This window comes from Condylura cristata, unplaced genomic scaffold (genome assembly GCF_000260355.1).
Source record: "Condylura cristata isolate star-nosed mole 26May11 unplaced genomic scaffold, ConCri1.0 scaffold00024, whole genome shotgun sequence".
Classification (NCBI taxonomy): domain Eukaryota; kingdom Metazoa; phylum Chordata; class Mammalia; order Eulipotyphla; family Talpidae; genus Condylura; species Condylura cristata.
Window position 1 is genome coordinate 15,606,095 of NW_004567125.1, and position 24,577 is coordinate 15,630,671.

A 24,577-nucleotide genomic window follows, 5' to 3' on the forward strand; every position below is an offset into this window, starting at 1 on the left:
AGCACTGAAAAGCTGAAGCCACTTCCACATGAGTTCTATTCCCGCCTGCCCCGGAGGTGACCACATGGCGTGGTTGACCTCTCCTGACCTGCCTGCTGCTCCCCTCAGTAGTGTACTTCGTTAATCTGCCTTTTCTGCTTTCCACTCTGTCTCTGGTAAAGCCTCTCGCCGCCCCTGAGCTTCTGGCCTGTACCCCAGTTCTGTATGAATAAATAAATCTTAAAAAAAAAATGTGTATTTCACATTAAAAAGCTATGGAGCATTTCTCAATGTGTAATCTTAAGTTAAAATGAAGAATAAAAATGATTTATACTCCATGATATCAATCATTAAAATAGGTGGTTGCATACAGAGAGAACATATATTCTCCTGTTATGTCTTTATATTCTATGTATGTCTTTTCTCCTCTTTATGTGAGCATTAATTGTAACAACCTCTTGGATTAGACTTATATACTCAACACATATCTGCTTATTACAATTATTAGCAGTAGTAGGAATAGCAGTAGTAGTAGAAGTAATAGGTAGAGATAATAGCATTAAAGTTATACATCAGATGCAGACCCTGAATGTCAGAGTGGAAAATGTGAGAAAGGGCCTACCAAAGAGTGAGACCACTTTTCTGAATGTTTAAAAGGATACCCCTATCTTTTCTCTATTATTAGAACTTTACCAAAGTTCTCTCTGTTTTAAACATGTGAAAGGTCTCTTTATGTCTCTCTCGGACAATACTTCCACAATATACCCAATATGTCACTCTTACTAAACCTCATTGTCATGGTGCATGGTCTTCTATTCCTCTACTGCCTCATTGTTGTGTTTTTCAGTTTACCACTTAACTCTATTTAAATGCACAGTTCCATAGTATTAAGTGAATTCTTGTAGTGGTGCCACCATCCATGACCAGAACAGTTTTCATCATGTCCAATTACAACTCCACATTGGTTAAACTGTACCACTTATTCCCCAACCCTTTAGTCCCAGTCCTACCATCCTACTTCTGCTTCTATGATTTTGATTACTCCAAGTACCTCATATAAGTGAGATCAAACAATTTTTTTGTGTGTGACTAACTTATTTTACTTAGCATAATGTCCTTGAAGTTTGCCCCTATTGTAGTATACATCAGAATTGCCTCCATTTTTAAAAGTGAATAATACTCCATCATATGTATATGCCACATTTTACTAATAAATTTATCTATTGAGGGACATTAGGGCTGCTTCCACATTTACATTTTAAATAATTATGAACATGTGGAATGCTGCTGTGAACATGTAGAAATCTCTTTTTAAGACCCTCCTTTAAATCACTGCCTCATTTAAAAATGAGAATATACATAGACCCAGGGGATTCAAATAAATTGTCTTGGGATCCCAGTAAATGGCAACACAAAAATGTTGACCGTGCCTTCTGGGACATGACTTATGTGTGGGGAGCCCCATTTTAAAGAATAATTCCAATGATCTTCCTGTGCCTAATTCTTTAAAAGAGAGCATGAACTATGAAAAGAAAATCATTTTATAAAATCAGATCACACTTTTAAGGTAATGTCTTCAGCATCCTCATTATTTTACCTACATTTGATTTGTAAGGTACTTACACACAGTCATTCACTGCCACTAGTGAGGTAGGCAGGTAAGGCAGACAGAGGTATTCCCATTTTACTGAAAAGAACAAGACTCAGAAGGACAAAACTTGTTGCCAGGAAATGACCGAGCTCAATAAGAGGCCTCATCCATGACTTTTCCACCATTCCATGCTGCTCCTCATGTAGCTTTCCTTCCTCCCTACCCCCATCACCTTTACACCAACCCACCCCATGTGTGCCTCACACTGAGTAACAATGTTTTATAATGAACATGTTGTGCTTGGATTGGCTTCACCCACCACTTCATCTTAGAGCCCAACACAGCCTGGCATACAATAGGGGTCTTAGTGAATGTCTGTTGAGTAACTGACTGAAAATGCTAAATGCCAGTGCCGAGGCCTTTAATAAGCTGCAAGCACAGAAGGAACATGTAAATTTACCTTGACAGACTGGGGCTGGTGCTGTCCATTGTCCGAAATTAGTACACCGAACTATGTCAGCTCCTCTCAGCGTGAACCCCTCAGCGCAATGAAAGCTGCAGTTACTGTTGTACTGAAAAGTTCGCAAGGATGGGGAGCAGTCCAGGCTCCCATGGAGAGGACTCTCCAGTGGCTCACAGGCAATGGCTAAATGGAGAAAGTTATCATGTGAAACTGGGCGATGGAAGGGCTCAGTTCTTTCTCAGATGAGTCCCTTGAGAGAGGGTCCATCTTTCCTACCTATAGTTAGTATGTTCAGAACCCTAACTCTCCCTTTTCCTAGAACACTTTCCCAGGTCCCTGCCCCTTGAGTCTCAACTTAGTCTTCATTTTCCTTAGGAGACTGTTTCTGTCTATTCAACTTGGGGCTTGGAGGTGGATCTGGAAAGAGTAAATATAAAGAGGCTGGGATTTTAAGGAAAAGGCTGAACTAACATAACTTATTGTTGTCACTCTATTACCTAGATTTACCAAATGATTCAAGTGGGCTTTGTCTTTGAAACACAGGATGCCATCCTAATCAGATTCCAATTGCCAAGTGATTGCAACCCAAACTAAGTTCCTGAGCACAATTGAGCAATGAGTAAAATCAGCTGTGATAAAATCTGGTTTCTTCATACTCTTTCTCATAAAGCATTTCATCTTCAGGCTAATCTTGGGGATTTCAAGAGTATATCATGGCCTTTGACTTCTGGACTTTACAAAATTGGGGAAGATAAGAAGCAAAGATCTTGTAGTGATTCTCTCTTTCTTTAGAGATGACAAAAGTGAGTGACTTCCCAAAGGCCTCATATTCAGAAAGTAGCAAAACTGGGACTGTAATCTAGAATTTCTGGAAATTCATTAATCCAACCTTTAATTTCCTGCTACCCTACTTACCCTGTCTTATAACTGAGGGTATGAGGCAACAGCACAAAATCTAGTTTTGTAATTTTATGTAACTGCTTAGGATTGCATTGTACTCTTTCTACACATTGTTCCTTTGCTCCTTTGTTGAGATCTACCACCAAACACTATGAGGAGGAATCTCTATTTTTGTCCTAATAGTCACTTTAAAAAAGAAACAGGCCCTCCCTAGTGGCGCAATGGGCTAGGACACAGCACTGCAAGCTGGTTGCAGCCACTTCAGTGTGAATACAACCCCTGCCCCAGAGGTGGTCCATATGGTAGGCAGACCTCTCCTGACCCACCTGCTGCTCTCCTAAGTAGTGTACTTAGTCAGCCGGCATGTTCTGTTCCCACTCTGACTCTGGTGAGTCTTCTCACCACCTCTGAACCTCTGGCCTGTACTACACTTTTGTATGCATAAATAAATCTTTAAAGAAAAAATTAAAAAGAAACTCTCTTTCAAGTTTAGGACATAAGCCACAGCTAAAATGATCATATTAATTATAATCAACCCTTAAATTCTCATTATTGTACTGGTTTCATTTTGTAATTAGCAAATCCATGCCCACAAGTGGAAAGTAATAGTAATGGAAATCCAGGTGGAGCGAAGGTCTGTGAAGGGAAGGAGACTCTAATGAGGTTTGCCCAGACTTGGAGTTGGTCTCAAGGTGACCTGAATCTCTTAAAAATACAGACTCCTCCATTCCTCTATTCCTTCCAGCTTCTATTTATAATTACCCTCCTTTCCCCTCTTATATGAAATGCATAAATGAGGTCATCCTGACAGTATGTAGTGGCTGTGAGTCTTAGGGAAGGAAAGTTTTTTGAATTCTGTTGTAGTGATATCATCCCCATGCTTTTCTAGAGGCTGGCACTCTTTTGCCGTCCCAGAGGAGAAACATGTCATGGCAATTCATAGCCAATTTCATCTTTTTTTTTTTTTTTTCCAAGAAGGCACTCTACTTCCCCAACTATCTGAAACTCTCCTTTACACACTGGAGCCGAAGCTGTCCACGTCCCTGAAGCTGTTCACCGTACCACCTCTGACCCAACTAGTTCAAGTCCTTCTTCATAGCTGAACCTGCAGCTGGATGATAGTGGGAATGTTTTTGTAGTGTGAACACAGGTCATGCTACCTTGCTCTGGAGTCTTTAGGCCTGGGTACTAGGTAGCGAAAAACAACCAGAGATCCTTAGTCCATGTTTATGTTCAGCATCTTGGAAACTTTTGGGTTTGGCAGCAACTATCTTTAATTTCCCCAATGATAGGCAAGGTGGTTTGCTTGTTGGTTAAATGGTACTTTCAGTAGCTATTTGAAAAGATCCAAATGCCCTTAATATTGACTTACTTTTTCAAGATTCAAGTTAAATGATCTCATAATAAGACTCAATTCATAAGTTCTCACTACTTACTTTGTACTCACTTTGCAGTTAATGAAGGGCTAGACATCCCTTTGTAATTTATTTGCCAGACAATAAAGAGTTAAACAAATGACCTTACTTTACAGGTAAGAAGTACCATAGCAATTACAATTAGTGTCATGCTGGTTGATAGGTAATTGGAATAACAGGATTTCCCATCTAATGTTGATCCTGATTGTTTTCAAGAGGAAAGTTTATTCTCCCCTCTGTAATTCTAATTGTCTATAAGTATATAAAGAATTGGGGGGATATACCTATACACTTTGGGGGCTTATCTGTCCAGATGCCAGAAGCCAAACATTCCACATTGCTGGGTCCATTCAGCTTGTAACCTTCAGCACAGTGGAAACTGCACGTTGAGTTGAAAGAGAATTTTCCCAGAGGGTGGCTACAGTTCATGAGCACATGATGAGGGAGGTCAAGTTCTCCACACTCTGTGACTGTGGAGACAAAATATTGATTTTTTTTTTTTTCATTGCAGGCTGAAAGACAATGTCAGATTTGCTGAAAGCTGGAGCTGTCTCCTTAGGCTCCTAACCCAATCTCATCCTCTTTATGTGGTTCTTGAGTTGGAACCACATAAAATTCACCACTCTTTCACTGGTTCATATTTCAAGCAAGTAAAATTAACCAGAAAGAGCTCTCTTTTCTTTGCTGCCTTTACATTTTCATTTTAGCTTTGAAGTTTTGTGAGCAGATATTTTAAGTGAAGTGTTTTTACCTAAAGTGTGTCTCTAGTACCACTAGATTGGTACAGATTGACAGCTGATAGCATCTAGAATTAGCATGTATTCATATTGGAATCTCCAGTATGATCTACAGCCTAGCTTCAACTCAACTAAAGCCAAAGACTATCATAATATCAAAAACAATAGTGGCCTCACCATATTCACATTCTGGTCCATAGAACCCAGGGAAGCAGGAGCAGGTATAGTTCCCAATGGTCTCGATGCACTCGCCTTGCTTGCTGCAGGACATGTCCTGGCAGGAGGCTGCACAAACACAGAAGGGTCAGAATCATGGGCATTCCCAGGAGACATGCAGAAAAGCTGGATTCTTGTTCCAGGTCACAGACTCAGCCTCTTGGGTAAGATTGTGCCAGCTTGAACACAAGTCCACAGCATTCTCTGGCGATCAGCCCGAGAGAGGGAACATGATGCTGGAGTTTCATGGGGCTTATGTTTTGGGCTGCATCTAATATTCCCTTGGGAGGAACTGCTTTTTTGTGGACACAGAGGCACAAAGAGAGCCACCAACAGATATATTGTGTATTCTTTTCCTTATTGGTGAGGGCTTCCAAGGGAAGGTGTCTATAATCTAAAGAATGTAGGATATATATAGCAGAGTGTATATGTATACATCTGTAAGATGATTTATAAAAGAGTGTTCACAACTCTCTTGCTCAGGGCAATGAATGCACTTCCTAGCCCTGGTGTTTTGTGTTACCCAGGGTGGGAGGGGCTTCTCTGGATGCAAGCCACATCAGACAGCTAGGATCAGTTCTAGTACCAGGCATGTGACTACAGGAAGAAACAAGCTTTTGTGCATATGTGCTAACTTTAGAACTGGGAGAGTTGAGAATCAAATATACTGCCAGGATCTTACTTTCAGTTACATCTTGGTTTTCCTCACTCACTCCAACCCTGACAAAGTTGTTGTGGGAATCTGAAGCTGTGTTGTATGGGAATCTGTAAAGCATTGGTGATCCTTGCTCATGTTCTCAAGTTGTCTCATGAGAATGTCAAGAAAAGTGTGTGCTAGCAAAAGAATGTGGGAGCATAGGTGGCTAAAAACACCAACTCTGGAGTTTTGAAACTGGTCTTATTTGTCAAGTAGCTTAGTACCTTGTGCATATCCCTTGATAGCTGAGCCTTTACCTCTTCAGCAAAATGAGAGTACTGGACAAACCTAATTGATGAGGTTCTCATGAGAGCTAAATGCAGTTCATAATTAATGGACTAGTAACACATGAACGAGTAACAGTGTCTGGAGCTTACTGGCATCCTGTGGGCATTATACTGTGTCTCCTTGGGGCAAGGCTGAGTTCCTTCTCAGTATATTCTCTATTATGCTAGGACACAAGTAGTGAAGAAAAAAAAAACACCTCTGGACATAAACTTTGGGAGACTATAATTTTGTATATTAGATTATAACATCTATTTTATCAGCTGGAAAATGAGGATGACCTGAATAATATTAAAATTGTTCCTAGCTACAAAAGGACAGTTTTCTCTAGTCTTGATCCTATATTCTTCAAGGTACTCAATGATACTGGTAGGCTAATAGTTTATTCTTTGTTTTCATTTATGTCCCTGGGTGTGTGACCCCATAATTGACTCAGAGGTTGTATTATCCAATCAGGAAAGGAATGAATTTTTAAACAACCAAATTTCAGAGTAGAGAGACCCTACCTTTGTAGCACAACGCCCGCTTTTTTTTCTTGCAGGGCTCATCATTCCACTTGCCTGGGGCCACCGGGCTCTTGATGTAAATTTCCACACAATCCTGATTGTTCTTCTTGTTGTTGGGCTCATTGTCAGCCCAATTCTCAGCCTCTTCCGTGAGAGGCTTTTTGGTTCCCACCCAAGTCCATTTATTATCTATCTTTCGTATCCCAATCCAGTAATAAGAGCTGTACTGAGGTATGACGTCATTGAGGTAACTAATTTCATTTTTATTCTGGATGGCCACTAAATCTGTATAGTACGTCTGGCAGTATGCCTGGGAAAGATTCCATGAGTATGCTTTGATGCTATAATGATAAGTCCATGCTGCCACTTCTTTCTGATTCACTAGTTCTGAGAAAAGGAAAGAGAGCACCAGGTTAGCATCCCTTCCTCACCAGGAGGTGTGAGCATAAATATGTTTCTGTTGTCAGCAGTTTCTGACCAAAAGACAATTACCCCAAACATGACAGTTTTATGCTTAATCTAGTTGTTTTAAGGAAAAAGAGTGGTTTCCATCTTTCACTTAAAATTATAGATGCCTGATGTCTGCAAAAACGCTAAAAACAAAACTAATTAGAAGGGACATATGTACTTTAGTATTCATTACAGCACTCCTGACATTGTCAAATGATGAAGTAATGTAACTGCCCAAGAACAGATGAATAGTTAAAGAAAATACTTTTCTCTCTGTGTGTGTGTGTGTGTGTGTGTGTGTGTTTAAAGGACGAGCTCTTGCCATTTATGACATGGATGCAACCAGAGGGGATAGTACTAAGCGAAATAAGTCAAAGGGGAAGAAAATATCTCGTGGTTTCACTTATGTGTGGAATATAAAGAAACAAAAAAGGGCCAGTCAAAAGCCAAACCAATAACAAACATTAGAAATATTACTGTTGAATTAAGGTGAGCATACGGGAGTGGGAAAGTGGAGAGAAGATGGGGATGGAGCACATGGGTGCTGTGGAGATGGGTGTGGTGTGGTGACATGCATCTGAGGAGATGCGATCCATGAATCACAGTGTGATAAACCAGTGTTATCTCAGTAAAGTTGAAATTCTTCTCTATACAAAGAAAAATAAAGAAAATATCCATAAAATCAGAAGCGGAAAGTGTCCTCTCCGAGGATCTTTGGTATGAAAGATGTGGAATAGAAGAAACCACATTTGGAAGGGACCTTGGTGTTTATCTAATAATTGTCACCACCTTTTATGAATAGAGAAAAATTAATTTGCCCAACTTCAAATTAAATGACACATAAAGTGTTCTGATTCTTGCCCCATGTTTATAGACTCTACATCTTCACATGGAAGATAAGAAATGTATGGACTAAAGTCAACCTGTTGGCCTGCATCCTACCCACCATATTTACTTTTGAAGAAAAATAGCTCCCAAATCTAAACACTTCTGCTGTCCTGATTGACTGTCCCCTTTATGCCTGGTAAACTTTTCCTTCCTCTCCTTCCCCCCAGTAGGCTTGTTCCTTCTTCCAAGCTTCCATTGCACCTTTGTACCATGTATTGTAATGTGTTTCTATCACCTGGTCCATACCTCTTAGGTTATAAATCCTGATGGTAGTCTCTTTTTAGCTGTGAATCCTTAGTACCAAATACAGAGCTTGGGACTTACCAGACATCCAATAAACACTTGTTCCATGAGTGAAACATATCAGGTTTGTAGGAAACACAGATTAGAAATCAAATCTCCTGATTTGAAAACTTACACTCAGTTTGCAGTCTTGGCTTTATCTCTTTGACAAATTATTTTATTTCCTCCATCTCTGTTTACTCACTTGTTAAGATACAGTTCAAAATAATCCTTATGGGTGTTTAGGATATTGAATGAAAGAAAGAATGTACTCTTTAAAAGTATATAAGGCACCCTTATACAAGATATTACCACAGTCAGTGGGAGCTCATCCACCCCAGGAGAGGCTACTATCTAATGCAAGCAGTCAGTCTGGGAAATAGGTCCCTTCCCTGTTTATGAAGCCCTGTTCCCATTCAACCCTCCTCTCTGCTGCAAGCATGAGAGGGCTGATTACATTTACCCCTCCCTAACTGATTCTTTTTTTGCCCTACTTTGCTGTAAGACTTCATTCTAGTATTGCCAACCTTACACTATTACCTTCATGGACACTCAGCAATTTGGTCTTTGCATACCCTTTCTTTCACAGTAACATAATAACTAAATTTTGCAATTGCTTTGGTATAAAGACGAGAACATTAATTTATTAAAATATTTTCTTTGACTTAGGAAAGAATGATTTTTAAAGAAGTTGAAATGTTTGTATAGGGGCTGAGCTTACTGTGCCTAGTCAATAAACTTATCCATCTGAGTTATTCTGGAAGTTTTTTCTTTCAATATAATGGTAAATTTTTCTTCTAGGAATCTGGGCTTGCACAGTTTTCCTAAGTCTCACAATAGCTGATTCCTACTCCTAGCTTCTCTGTTGGGTCTGGCCTTTACCCTGACCTCAGGGCCAGGAGAAATGTTAGCATAAAGTTTACCAGAGATCAGGACACTGAAGCAAAGGAGCTGGGTGGTTCTGAAGACCCCTTTCTGAACTCTCCAGTTCTGGGTGGTTTTAAGGCAGCTGGCCTGAAACAGAAGAGGGAAGTTTCCTTTAATGTCTATGTACAATTCATATAGCTAGAAAATGTCTAACCGATGATCATTATGTTGAGTTATCATCTGCCTTTTCTACTGGGCGGGCTCAAGCCTTTAGCCACCTTCTTTCTGATCCCAATCTTGCTGGACACTGTACCAAGATTGAAGGCAGATTTTATTTCTTCATTAAACAAATATTTATTAATTACTTTGTGCCACAATATTTTTGTTTTATGAAACAAATTTTAATATGCACAAAAGAAAATACCAAGTGGTCATTATTACTTTGCAGTCATCCATCTTTAGGAACTGGTATGCCATAACCAGGTGTCATACAGACCCCCTTGTATGTCCTTTGCACAGGGCAGCAACAGTGCTATCCCATGCCATCTCTTCTATATTATTGAGCGTATTCTGGTGTTTTATTATTATTATTATTTTTGCTTTACCGTTTAGCCTAAATCTACAATGCTAATCAATGATTAATATGTGTGTATATGTGCACACACATGTATATCTCAGACATATTCCCCTTGGACCTATTTAAATGTAAGTGTTAGTTCTATATGTTTCCTTTTGTTGGGATTTTACCAAATTTTTTTTAATCATTTTTAAATATTTTAGACAAATACTTTCTGGAAATGTGTTGTCCTACTCCTTCATGTTATATATGAAAATAGTGAAGATTGGAGAGTTTAAGTAACATAGCAAACATGACAGCAGCAGAGCCTGACTTTGAAACAAGACCTTTTTCCACTCTACTTTTCTGTGGCCATAAACCTAGGCTTGTATAAAAATGCTATGCTGTTGCCTAAGATGATAGAGTATGTGATATGACTATAGCTAACAGCTACAACACCTCCAAAACTGCCCCGACATAATCATGAATAGAGAACCAATGTAATGGACGTTTTACAGATCTTCTAATCAAATCACTACTGAAAACCCCTCTAAATTCTGAATTGCTATAGGGCCACTCTCCAATAATAGATTATATAGTGTATATGGGGTGGTATAGAGTTGTGTGTGTGTGTGTGTGTGTGTGTATGTGTGTCCATGCACTACTATCTATAGCCTAACCTGATAGTGAGGAAGACATAAATGGAACTATGTAAATGAAAAGATGACTTCTGATAGTGGGGTCATCTTTGTATAAAAAGTCTGGTACTGGGATAAAAAATGGGGGGGGGAAGGGAGGGAAATGCACGAGACTATGGTGGTGGCACAGGGGTGATTTGGTGATGGGAAACCCGCGGGGATTACAATCGAGATTAAAAAAAAAAAGTGCAAAATGATGTAAAAATAAACTTTGTAATAAAAAAAATAAATTCAGAAATAAAAGAATGAACTATGAAAAAAATATTGAATAAAAAAGAAAGAAAAATCATAAAAAAAAAAGTCTGGTACTTTTCCATTTCAGCATAGTCTGTGTTTTTATGAGCTAGGACACCAATAACTGATGTCTGCAGGACCTATAGTTAAATACTAAGCATATGATAGTAGTATGCTGTCTGATGCTATTTATTAGAATAGGAACTATGGAAATAATCCGTTAGTGGGAACTTAATTCCATCAATTTCTCTGGGTTTCTTTTTGTTTCGTTTTTATATCACCAGCTATTACTACAACTAGATTTCTATTCAGTACCCAAAAACATCACACCAAGTGAACCAACAGAAATCTTTAAACTGGGCCTGACTTCTCAAGCGGTTCACCAGCAAGAGACATTTTAAATAAATCTATGTTACTATTTCCCAACTTCTGCATGTATTCTTTACTAAAACTGATCTAAGAATGTGCCCTTCTCCTACTTTAGAAAAGAAATCATGCCTTTTACTAATCTGACTCTCACTTATTATAGGGTTTAGGTGGTATGCCGTCCAGGGACAATATAATGTATTGGGAAGGTACTGAGAGCTTGACTGCTCCTAATAATGCTGGGACAAGTGCTTTCCAAGTGCAATGGCTTTGATGTTTCCTTCAATCATTCATCCTTTGATGGATGATCCAACTAAGTTGTCAGATGCTAAACCAGTGATTAAAATTCTGATGATAAATCACTATATAATTCTGGGCATATAACTTGGAGAAAGTTTAAAAAACGGAGAGACATTTCTATGTACAACTTTTATTTCCATCTACTTTTGATGTGAATGAGGTTTCTCAATATTTAAATCCTTAAAATTGAAATAATAACTAGGATTGATTTGAACTCATCTGATTATATCAATAATATTCGTCGACAGGAATAAATTGGAAAAAATCCTTTCTCATTTAGAGATGCATTTGCAGTAATATTTTAAATGTATGTTGGCAGCTGAGAAGTGTATTGTGTGTGGATATGGAGAACAAGTGGTGCTTAAAATTTTTCCTTGGGATGGGCAGACTTTCTCACACCTGCCCCTGTTCTACAATGTTGTCTTCAAGTTAGTATTGGATGTAGGATGATAAGGAGTTATGAACTCTGTCCTTGTGTCACTAAGCAAGTTAATAAAGTTTTGGGGGGGGGGAAATAAATGCCTCTCTGGGAGAAATGACCACCTGCTAATTTTCAGTTTGATGTTCTTTGGCAGCCTGCTTCAAACTGGAATTCACCGGAAGTTATCTGAGACTAGGTAACTAGAATAATATCCTGAATCTGTGTAAACAATTAAGTCTGCTTTGCACTGTGATTATCTTGAATTATACCCTTCTAGAGAACTAAAAGTGATTGTGGTGTTCAGGGAAAAGTGGGGGAAAATGTGGGAGGGTCAACTGTCTTTCCCTGGACCTCACTTTGCATAGGAAGGAGTATTAGATCATAGGAGTCCCTTGACTGCCAGTGTTGTGGGTTACTTATAGAGTTGGTAATAGTTGTACCATGGAAAGATGATTATGTACCTCTACCATGTTGAAGACAAGCTTGATATAGTTGCCCTGATCCTTTGTCTTCTGCCTAAACAGTGCTTGATTTTTCCCTTTGCTCTGCGATTCATTGTTCTTATCTTCCTTCCATTCTTGGTCTTTTCTCTCTAGCTCTCTGTTCCACCATCCTTGTAACTTTATCATTGACATTTTAATTACCAAACCGAGTCTTGTTTCAGGATGCCAGTGAAAGAACTTCTGAGCATAAATCAAAGGAGATGATAGGGTGGAATTCTTAGCCAGAACCCACATAGAAGTCTAGGAGCTCTTAGTGTGGTCCACCAAACTTGGTGTTTGTGTGAATGTTTGCATTTTCAATGGAAAGCAGAGTTGTACATTTCACCAAAGTTTCAAAAAACTATGTCATCCAATATGTTTACTTATCTCTGAAGTAGAAGAGGTTACCAAAGTGAAGGAAGAGAGGAATAACTGCTCATTCATTAAAATTGACTAATCCATGATAAGTATGATATAGAAAAGACTAATGTGATCTACCTCCCTATGTCTTCAGGATTCAACATGAGGACAGACTCATTCATTCCTCTTCTCTTCACTCTCCTATCTGTGTCTCCCCCTCACTCATCCTCACAGTAAATCCTCTTTACAAGTATTGAAGAGTGGTGATCTCCCTGGTGGTGCAGTGTGTTAAAGTGTAGCACTATGAAGCTAACCACAATAGCTTCAGCATGAGTTCGATCCCTGGCCAGGGAGGTGGTAACCCACAAGGTGCAGCAGACCTCTCCTGCCTCACTTGCTGCTCCCCTCTCCAGTGTACTTCGTCAATCTGCCTGTTCTGCTCCCCACTCTGTCTTAGGTGAATCCTTTCTGCCGGTGCACCTCTGGCCTGTACCCCAGTTCTGTATGCATAAATAAATAAATCTTTAAAAAAAGGTATTGAAAAGAGTTCTACAGTAAAGCACAGAGGTGGACAGACTGTGTGCAAAGGTTGTTTTCTTTTGGTATTCCATAGGAAGCACTCAAAAACAGTTTGATCCCCTCTCTAGCCATGGACTATGAGATTTGGGACCTTGGGACTCTATTAGATACATCTGTGGAGTTGAGGTAAAATTTACTTACAGAAACTCATGAATGCCTTGTTTTCCTTGGGCCTTCCCTAGATAGCAAACCATACTAAACCCCAAGAATTTTCTCTTTGTCATAATAATTGCTGACACTTACTGATGAGTAATTATGTCAGGTTCAGATCTAAATGTTTTTCAGTGAAATCTCCTTTGATCTTTACAGTGACACAGTAGATACTCCAACTCAGTCTCAGACTCAGACTCTGGGCTCAGAGAAAGAAACAGGAAAGCTGGAGTAAGAAGCTTTTCAACAGGAGAATAGTCCAGCTTTGCATTCAGCCCAAAGAGGAGAGCAGTCCTTTCAAAGGGGGTTGAAGATTTGCCAAGATCTATTCAAGTAAGTCCCTATGTGCTTTTGTAGGAAAAACAGCAACTGTGGAGCCATACACAGGAGTCCAGACCCAGATGACATGATGCATAACAATGCACCCTTAGATAAACACACAGTTTCCATAAGGCAGAGGGCTTCATTTGCAGAATAGAAATAAGTTGTAAGTTTTAAGGAAAGTTGAAGTGGAAAGCAGGTTTTAAATTGCTTACTAATTCTAAAAGGATATCCAACATAATTACTCTTCCTCACTATCTGAAGCTTTACCTGCCCAACTTAGCCACAAACCACATCAACTCAGTTATTTCCCATAAGAAAGAAAAATGGACTTACCATTTCCTCTGTTATTCGGTTAGCTTTATGTGATGTGCCCAACACAGTTTCTGTTATATATAGTCTTCCTACCTCCCCTTAGTGTCAGGCTTAGAGAACAACTTCCTATTCACTTTCCAGAAATTCACCACAGCCCTTCCCATAAGATTAGAATGTTGTTAATACAGAGCATTGCTGGCAACTTAGACATAGCTTTCACTGAGTAAACAGGGGGTCGTCTACATCCGTGGGAGATGGTTTGGAGATAGGCAGGTGTGAGTCACCCCTGAATATTCTAGACTGGTGAAGCAATGCAGGAATAGTGCTCACACCCAGGGGTCAAGTTTCCTTTGATTATGATATGAGACCCAATTTAAGAGCATATATGTGGAAAACCCACTTAATAATAATGTTAGAGTTTAGATTACCCAGTTATTGTGAAATCTCAGTGTATAAACATTCACTCTTATTCTAAGGAAAAGAACAGAAATAGTAACCAAAAAAATTAGGTAGGAAAGGAAAAAGCCACTGAGGGGATTCTGGCAATTTGTGGCAATTGTTGGGACAATTTGAAAATGCTGTCTAAACAGACCTGGAGTATTATACTTCTGATATCAGAAAAAGAGATGTAAACATGTAAAGGTAAAAGTGTGGGACTAGAAAGCTGGTGGTTAAGACACAGTGGTTAAGACTTGGATTCTGGGCCCTCCCTGATGGTGCAACTGGTTAGGACGCAGTGCTGTAAACTGGCTGCACCGCAGCCACCTCTTCAGTCTAAGTTCGATCCCCAACCCCAGAGGTGATCCACACTGTGCAGCAGAACTCTCCTGTCTCACGCGCTGCTCCCCTCAGCAGTGTACTTCGTAGACCTGCCTGTTCTGCTCCCCACTTTGTCTCTGGTGAATTCTCTCACCACCCCTGCACCTCTGGCCTGTACCCCAGTTCTGTATGCATAGATAAATAAATAAATCTTAAAACACACACACACACACTTAAAAAAAAAGAGAGAGACTTGGATTCCATCATTAAGTCATATCAGATCCAGCTTGGTTTTACTTCTGGCTGCTCATCAAGAAACTTACATAAAATATTGATGCCTATTTTATCAAATGAGAAACAAAACGATAATCACAGAACTTACATGGTAGGTTTAACTTATGATTAAATGAGTTAATATAAGGAAAGTATTTGTAACAATATTTGGCACACAATTAGCACTCAATAAATATTAGTATTATTATTATCATCATTATTAAGATCTGGTAACAGCAAAATCAAGTGTGTCAATTCAAAAAGCCCTAACTTTAATTTATCCTCTTAGAATTCTAGTTGTGAGATAATGGTACTATTCTTTATTCACTCCTTGATTGCTATAACTTATAACAGGGATCTCATGGATAGATTCAAGATGGAATAATATAGGAAAAAACACCAAAGATAAGGATGATTTATTTAATGCTACTTGGCAAGCACTTGTCATTAGGAATTGAAGACCCTAACAGAAATAGAAAGACTGGGGTGGGGGAGGTGATGTGGAAGGAATGATGACAGGTGGACAAGGGATATTCAAGAGAGAAAAGAATGGGGAACTTGGAGGCAGCGTGATAGGGTGGTTCAGAACCCAGTCCCTCAGCCCAGACTGCCTGACTCTGCCTCCTATCAGCTGTATCACTCGGCCAGTTACTATCCTCTGTGTGACTCAGGTCCCTTAGTTCTGTTAATAAAGAAGGATAACAATGGTCACCAAAAGCATGGAAGTGTTAGTTAGGATAACCACATTAATTATGTTAAATTTCTTTTCTTTGAGCAATATCCCACAAAATTAGGTGTTAGCTATTATTTTTTGTTATACTCACCACCACTTCATTCTGTTCTAGTTTTTAATCCCTAGTCTTCTTTTCGCCATTTTTTTACCTCTTAAAAAAGATTTTCTAAGGTAGATATGAGGGAGGTGATATATAGACTATAAGTTCTTATGAATAATATGTTTAATTTGGATAATGTTAATTTTAGCAAGTGTGAGGGAAGCAGAAGACAATCCCTAGAAATAGGAATGGGATCAACATACCACTTGATTTTATTTAAATGCTATGGTTCACACTAAATCCTACTTGCTGAAGTGGGTATAATCTATGTGGAGCATTAAGGTTTTTTAAATTATGCAGCCCTTAAAAGCATAATATACTTCTAATATGATTTAATAAGTTACGTTACTGATCTCATTTGTATGTTTCTCATCTTTTGATAGTACACCATAAATTCCCTCAGGGAGCAGGTACCCTCTCCTATATTAACTTTGCTTCTCCTGAAGTGTCTAGCAGAGGGCAATTAGACACTCAACAAACACAGATGACTCATTGATTACATGGATGACTCTGGGTAGACACTATGAAAGTATTCCACCTAATCATCCTCTCTGAATTTTATTTATTTCATTACTGTGGTGCATAATATGTACAATGATATTTAAATCCCTTTGAGTCTCAGTGTGCTGGCACTAGGGATTTAATGATAAGCCAAACCTTCATGGAGTTCACAACTATTTGTTGTTGTTGCTTTTGGGGGGTCAGTTATTAGATATTAAATTAAAATCACACAAGTAAATGAAGGAAAAAATGTTGGTCAGTTAAAGGGTATGATAGAACTTGACCTGAGCAAGGTTCCTTGGAGAAAATGACATCAGAACTGAGGGCCTTAATTTAAATAGCATGAACATACTGGGAAGGGAGAATATTCTAGGCCAGCAAATGTTTCTTGGAGCAGTGTGGATCCCTTGAGACAGTCATAGTGGTTAGATGGCAGTGAAAGCTGGAGACATAGGGAGCACACAGACCATACTGGGTCTCCTAGGACACGCAGAGTGTGTCTTCTTGTGTCCTCAGGTTGACCAGAAGACAGTGAATTACTCAGGATGTTCAACCTGCTCAGCTAATCTGTCTACTCAGAGAAAACTGGAGAATTTTCTACATAAAAGGCTGAAGGATCACAACTTGCAATTTAAGAAAAAGCAAAACATATAGCTTTTTAGTGTCAATCTAATATATATTCATTGTTAAAAAACAATGAGAATTACAAAAATCACCAGTCACCCAAAATTCTGTCAGTCATGTGATTAGACTCACAATGTACATTCTGTTTTAAAACTTGCTTTTTCTATATGATGATATATCATAAACCTTCCTGATATTTTAAAATATATTTTTGCTATAATTACAACTAACCCCAGTGCATAAGTAGATGTATTAATACATTGCTATTGTAAGTATTGCATTGTAAGTATTGATATAAGATTAAAAATGAAGAATAAATTCTACCTTCTCCCAGCCTAAATGGCCTCATCTAAACTTCCCAAAGGGAGCCCTTTTGTCTTATTGGTCTGAAATGTCTGTCCCACTTCTGATGGTTAACATAGTGACGGGCAAAGATGTTAGTTTCCCCCATATAGCTCTAGAAATTTAATCTACAGTAATTTTGGGGACTTCTAACCCTCCTGAAATTCTGTTTAAGTTGGCCTGTGGTGTTAGGCATAAACATTGTTTCTCTCTATCTTTGCTCTCCAGTTTTTGAAAGGGAAGGAAATCGGTCATCTCGGCAAAGGTCTCAAGCAGTAAACATGAGCTTTTAGAAAGCTGTTTGCCCACATAACCTTAAATAGAAATGGATTCTTATAACACACGCCACATTATCATAGTTATGCCACTTAGCCACAGCCAGGGATTACTTCTTTCCTACACATTCTCATGAGGGCCTGCTCTGTGCTATTTTCCAAACTACACTCTAGAAACAAAAAGATGAACAAGACACACCCCCTGGTATAGAAGATGGTCATATGAAAAGTGTGGAGAAGGCGGTACACACATGCTTTGTTTTGTTCTCCACAAGAGGACAACTTAGTCTGATGAAGAAGTGGTCAGGAAGAGCATTTAGAAGAAAAAAGTCTCGTATGAAATAAGTTAGGTTCTTTTGTACACACAAAAAATACCCTAAGTTCATCAGTTGAATTAGGAAGTGTTTTTCACATTCAAAGTATATTAGGGCCTGGGAGACCCAGTTGCACCTCCCTGGCCCAAAAGCCCCTGAGTGAGTCCTGCAAATCAATAGGTAACTTTGAACTGTATTTCAGAATTGACATAGGTGTTTATAATTGCTTCCTTTTCCTGACATATTTTGATTATTAGAAAAGGTAATATATTTAAACTCCTATAAACTCCTGCTGAGATATTAAGCAATAAATTATAATAAAACAAAAGATCGGAAAAATAGCAACTGTTTAAAGTCACTTAGCTGGAAGTAATCAAATCAAATTCTTTTTTTTTAAATCTTCAAATAAGTCTATGGTTCTGGTTCCTGTTAAAAGGGACATTGTCTTACCAGGAGGTATAATAGTCTCCAAGGGATTTGCTTTCCTTATAACAAAAAAAGACAGGAAAAGGCATCATTTGGGATTTTAATTTAATTAATTTAATTCTTTTTTGTCTTTAAATTATGCTTACTAAGTGTTCACCTCATTTTAAAGTAAGAGTTTATTGTTTCACAAGTTATTAAACTAAAACTAATATTTTTTGATCATCTATCAATGTAATTCATCAAAATAAATTTCCACAAGAAACTTCTTTCCTAAAATGAAATATAAAAGTTAATATAATCATTAAAAGATCTGTACTATAAAGAAACAAGAAATAGCTGAAAGAAATAACCTAATGTCCCACTTTAAAGAATTGGAAAAAGAACAACAAAATAACCCAAAAGCCAGCAGAAGACAAGAAATAATAAAAATCAAATCAGAAATAAATGAAATGGAAATCAGGAAAACAGTCCAAAAAATCAATGAAACCAAAAGTTGGTTCTTTGAAAAAAATAAACAAAATAGACAGGCCACTAGCCAGACTCACAAAGAAAAAACAAGAGAAAGCACAAATAAACAGAATCATTAACGAAAGAGGAGAAATAACAACAGACCCAGCAGAAATCAAAAGAATAATCAGAGAATACTATGAGCAACTATATGCAAAAAAAAAAAAAAAAAAAAAAAAAAAAAAAAGATCTGTACTATTCAGAAAGAAAAAGAAGTGTAAATCATCCATTATATCACTATTATAGCATCATTCAGGAAACTTTAATTCAATATTCACAAATACATTTTTAACATAAAAATTTTCCAATTTTAGTTTTCTTTTTGTTTCTTCACAATGAGTCACTTATTAAAGAATTCTTTTCAGATTATTAAGTAGAGGTCTACTTCATTCTTTATAGTGGCTGCTTAGCATTCCCTTATATAATGCACCTATCTGATTTAAAAAGCCCTTATTGGGTGCCTTGATGGTAAGTACAGTGTAGCAACAGCATCTGAAGGGAGACAGCTTATACTTCTAAAAAACAAATAACTACATAAACCAATGTAACCACTACTAATAAAATTGACAAGAATAAAAACACACAAAAATGAAATTAATAAATATCTTGCTACTCAAAATTCCTTGCTATCAAAACACTGTACAATATCCTAGCATATTTAGCTTTACCTATATTTATCCTTTAATTTCTCTAGGGAAATTGCTGGAAATGGAGCTTCTAGGTTAAAATATATGTGCCTTTAAAATGTTGACATATATTATTTCATTATTCTCCATGAAAGTACAAACTTGAGCTCTCACCAACAGTATATGGGCTTGCCCATTGTCCCACTTTTATTCCAATCTTTAATTTTAAAAAAATTTTCCATCTCAGTTGTAATACCCATTGGCTTCCCATCATCGAGTCACCTGTGTGCCATCACCATAGTCCTGTACATTAACCCCCCCTCCATTTTTTATCTCATTCTCCATTCTACCCCCGTAAAATATCTCTGGTATATAGTTGTTCATTATTATTCCACCCCCCAACCCCACCCTCCGCCCAGGTCCTTTATGCTCCTACTATGAGTGATACCATCTGGTATTTTCCTTTTTCTTTCTGGCTTATTTCACTGAGCATGAACCCTTCCAGCTCCATCCATGTTGCTGCAAAAATTATGAGTTTTTTATCTTTTTGATTGCTGAGTATTCTATTGTGTATATGTACCACATCTTTTTAATCCAGTCATCTAACTTTTGGGCATTTGGGCTGTTTCCATGTCTTTCCTATTGTGAATAAAGCAACAATAAACATGGGGATTCAGTTGTCTTTTTGAATCGGTGTTTTTGTGTCTTTTGGGAAGATACCTAGGAGTGGGATTGCTGGATCATATGGAAAGCTCCATTTTTAGCAGTTTGGGAAACCTCCAAACAATTTTCCGTAGTGGTTGTACTAATTTGAATCCCCTCTAGCAGTGCAGGAAAGTTCCTTTTTCTCCACATCTTCACCAAGCTTGTTGTTGCTAGTTGTTTTAAGATGTGCCATTCTCAGTGATGTGAGGTGGTAGCTCATTTTGGTTTTAATTTGCCCCTCCCTTATTACAAGTTATGTTGAATATTTTTTCAGATGCTTGTTGGCCATCTGCATTTCCTCTTTGGAGGAGTGTCTTTTTAGCTCTTCTGCCCATTTTTTGATGGGGTTGTTTACTTTATTTTTGGTGAGTTTCACCTGTCCTTTGTATACCTTTGTGATTAATCCTTTATCGCTAGTATTGTGTGAGAAAATTTTTTCCCAATCAGTGGGATGTCCGTTTTTTGTAAAGTCTCTTTTGTTGTACAAGCTCTTTAACTTGATGTAGTCTCATCTGTTTATCCTTTCCTTCACCATTGCCTTGGATGCTGTATCTTTATTTATTTATTCATAGAGAACAGGGGTACAGGCCAGAGATGCGGAAGGTGAGAGGATTCACCAGGGACAGAGTGGGGAGCAGAACAGGCAGATCTACTGAAATATACTACTGAGGGGAGCAGCATGTGAATCACCTCTCTGGGCAGAAATCACACTCATGCTGCAGTGACTGACAATGACTTGATAGCACTGAGACTTTAACCCCTGTACCATCAAGGAGGCCCTAGATTATATATTAATAAACAGAAAAAGCAGCACTGTATTGTCAAAGTAATCAAACCAAGACCAATTCTTTGATCCTCATGTAATCCTGCCTCCTGATAAAAGAAAATTGTCTTACCCAAAGGATAAATGCCCTTGAAGATTTACTTAAAAGGCGAGGGGGACTTTGCATGACCTTAAATGGAAACTTGGGGTCCCAGAGAATAGGGGTTCAAGGCAAATTTAGTTCTAGGTGTCTGTATTCAATGGGAAGAGTGGTTCTTTCTGAATGAAGTGATCTGCTGCTAATCTCTAAACTCCTGTTAGTTGAATACATTTCTTCTAATCTATGTTTCTCAGAAGTTCATGGTTTTAATAATCTGCTTTCTTTTCTTTAAACACATACTTGGCTATGTGATCTTGTGCCAGTAGCTCAACTTCTCTGATTTTAATTTTTACTGTGTGACTTAGTAAATAATGAGGCTATATTATAATGTACTATGATCAATTTGGATTTAGGCTTAATAATACACAATTGTTTTAATAATAAAAAAATCAGTGATTTAAGTCTCTATATCAACAAACTGAAGGAGAAAATAGTCATGAGTTAAATTCAATATTCATTCTTTTAAAAAATTAAAGGGGTCAGGAATTTTATAACATTGTATGTGTTGAGAACTTGAATCTTCTACAATAAGCATTCTGCTTAATAGTGAGGTATTTTACACATTTATTTTAAGATCAATAATAAAGCTCCTTTATTTCCACTTCTGCCCAACATTTTACTTGCTGTCTAAAACAAAGCAGTTAGGAATAAAAGAATATGATAACTATAAAATAATACCTATTACTAGTTTTATTCATTAAAAAAAAAGTTGGTATTTATTCTTTGAATTTAGCTATTCAGGATCTTCTGTTAAAATGCCAACATCCGGGTCCTCCCTGGTGGTGCAGTGGGTTAAAGCACAGCACTGAGAAGCTTGAGCCACTTCCACATGAGTTCGATTCCCGCCTGCCCCGGAGGAGATCCACATGGCGAGGCAGACCTCTCCTGACCCGCCCGCTGCTCCCCTCAGCAGTGTACTTCATCGATCTGCCTGTTCTGCTCCCCACTCTGTCTCTAGTGAATCCTCTCACCCTCCGCATCTCTGGCCTGTACCCCAGTTCTAAATCTTAAAAAAAAAAATGCCAACATCCCTGGGAGAGATAAATATTATAATATTATAATTATAGTTAAGTACCTGCCTTGCACACAGTAAATGTACTAAACAACTACCTAAAAAATAGAAGAGATGACTAATATTTTGAATGGTGAATACCTGAGCTTCCCTACTTGGACTATGACAACACCAGATCAAGGTAGACACAGAGACATTCTCTCAGCTTGGAGGAGGGCAAGGGGCAAGTTTTTCCAGTTGGCCAGAATCTGGGTTCATCCACCAGCCACCTCCACCATGCTGACTAAGTTCTACCCCAACAAGATCTAAGTTTTATACCTGTGGCTCTCCTGTGGGGAAGTCTGTGCCATGGCTGCTGTCACTGCCAAGACTGACCCCTGGATCTGTCTCTAAAAATGTTGATGATGACATTTCTTGGACAATTGTTGAGTGGTAGGGTCTAAGGGTTACAGTGAAACTGACCATTCAGAACTGACAGGACCAGATCAAAGTAATACCTCTACCTCTTCTTTTATAGTTGGAGCCCTCAAGAATCTGCTAAGAAACAGGGAAACATTCACTATAGTGGAATTATAATTTTTGATGAGATTTTCAACATCACCTGAGGACAGAAGCAGCACCCAACTTTAGGGGAAAATTTGCTAGGGATCTCTCAGGCTGTGGGCTGCAATGTTAATAGTCACCACCCTCATGACATCAGCAGTGATGTGGGGCAGTGCACAGCTAGTTAAGAGGTACAAAGGAAAATGATTCAATGAAGTATCATTCGACAAAAACACACAAAATACAAAGGGAAGCACTGGGTTTTGTTTGTTCTTTGTTTTTACATTTGAAAGAACAAGTTTTAAGAAAAAGAGAGTCATCTGCATAGACACAGGCAGGGAGGAGAGCTGCAAGCATTGGATTTTATTTTATTTTAGTTTTTTTTTTAAAGATTTATTTATTCATACAAGGCCTGGGCTACAGCCCAGAGATGCAGGGTATAGAGGGCTCACCAGAGACAGAGAGGGGAACACAACAGGCAGATCAACTGAAATAAACTGTTGAGGGGAGCAGCAGATAAGACAGGAGAGGTCTGCTGCACCGTGTGGATCAGCTCCCTGGCCAGGGATGGAACTCAAATTCATGCTGCAGTGTTTGTGGACAGCTTCATAGTGTTGTGCTTTAACATTGTGCCACCAGTGAGGCCCTAGCATTGGATTTTAGATCCTCCCATCCCCAAGAACATGATGGACCTTACCTTTCAAGAAAAATGCAGATGGTACTAACAGATCCCGATCTTTAATATGGAATTACAAATTGCTCTCTGTTGCCTGTAGAAGATTCAAATTCTCACCAGAATTCCCTATACCTTACTAGGTCAGTCAATTCTTACTCTTCATCTTGCGACATATTTATCTGCATTTATCTCTAATGTGAAGATATAAGTACACACCAAGAGTCATGGTGTGGTCCAGGAAAGTTGTCTTATTCATACCATCCATCTCTAAGATCCAAGCTGGGATATGTGATGGAGAAATACCCACAAGCCCCAAGTTAAATCACAGTCATATGCCTATCTAAGATGAATAAACTCACTGGCTCCTTAAATGAGCAATAGGAGATGTCAGAGGATAATAAGGCGAATTGGGCAGCAATAGAGACCAATATAAATTGCGTCACAGATGAGCCCGGCCCCAGCTTTGGCTTGGACACCAGGACAAGAGCTGTGAGGTGGCAGTGTCTCTTCCTGTCTTCAAGCACCTAGGGAATTTCACAGGAAGTCAGTCACATAGACCTGGCAAACTTGGATAATAAACTGTAATGCCTTTCCCAGACAGCATTCCACTTCCCTGCTAACACCACCCATTGTGGAAATACTGAAACAAACCAGTATTAACGGGAATCCAACATTTTCCTTTCTACCCTGAAGTTTCCTTGCCTAACTCTTTTAGGAAACTCCACTTGGGGGAGTTAGGGAATTGGAAAAAGAAGGCCTTCGTATCAGTACATAACTATTATTACTCTAAATGTGGCAAACAAGTATCTGATAAAAAAAATTTCACATATACCAAGTTGCTAGAACACAATGATAGTGAACAATCTATACACCATCACATAGAGATGAGTGGGAGAAACCAGATATATATATCACTGAGTGGGAGAAACCAGATATAAAAAAGAGGACATACTGAGGTTCTAGCTGAAGTTCAAAAACAGGTTGGACTAATCCTGCTTTTAGAAATCAGAAGGGGGTGGAGTATTTATGGGGGCAGGAGCAGTTAATGACTAGAAGAGGTAATGAGGGAAGGTTCTAGGGTATAGTTATCTGAGAATGAGTGATACCTGCATGTTCAATTCATAAAAATTAAGTTGTACATTTTTTACCTGTACCCTTTGTCATACATATACTGTACTTG

The 24,577-nt window shown here is 38.4% G+C and overlaps 1 protein-coding gene across 1 annotated transcript in view; it reads right to left on the bottom strand.

Annotated features, from left to right (window-relative positions):
• SELP (selectin P (granule membrane protein 140kDa, antigen CD62)) overlaps positions 1 to 12,486 on the bottom strand; it is a 28,009-nt gene extending 15,523 nt beyond the window's left edge. The window contains exons 1-6 of the mRNA XM_012728913.1: positions 12,313 to 12,486; positions 9,333 to 9,423; positions 6,790 to 7,176; positions 5,263 to 5,370; positions 4,633 to 4,818; positions 2,031 to 2,216 (exon numbers count right to left, since the gene is read on the bottom strand). Of these exons, the coding sequence (XP_012584367.1) occupies positions 2,031 to 2,216; positions 4,633 to 4,818; positions 5,263 to 5,370; positions 6,790 to 7,176; positions 9,333 to 9,423; positions 12,313 to 12,486 (1,132 nt within the window). The remainder of the gene's footprint in view (positions 1 to 2,030; positions 2,217 to 4,632; positions 4,819 to 5,262; positions 5,371 to 6,789; positions 7,177 to 9,332; positions 9,424 to 12,312) is intronic.
• Positions 12,487 to 24,577: the final 12,091 nt, after the last annotated feature.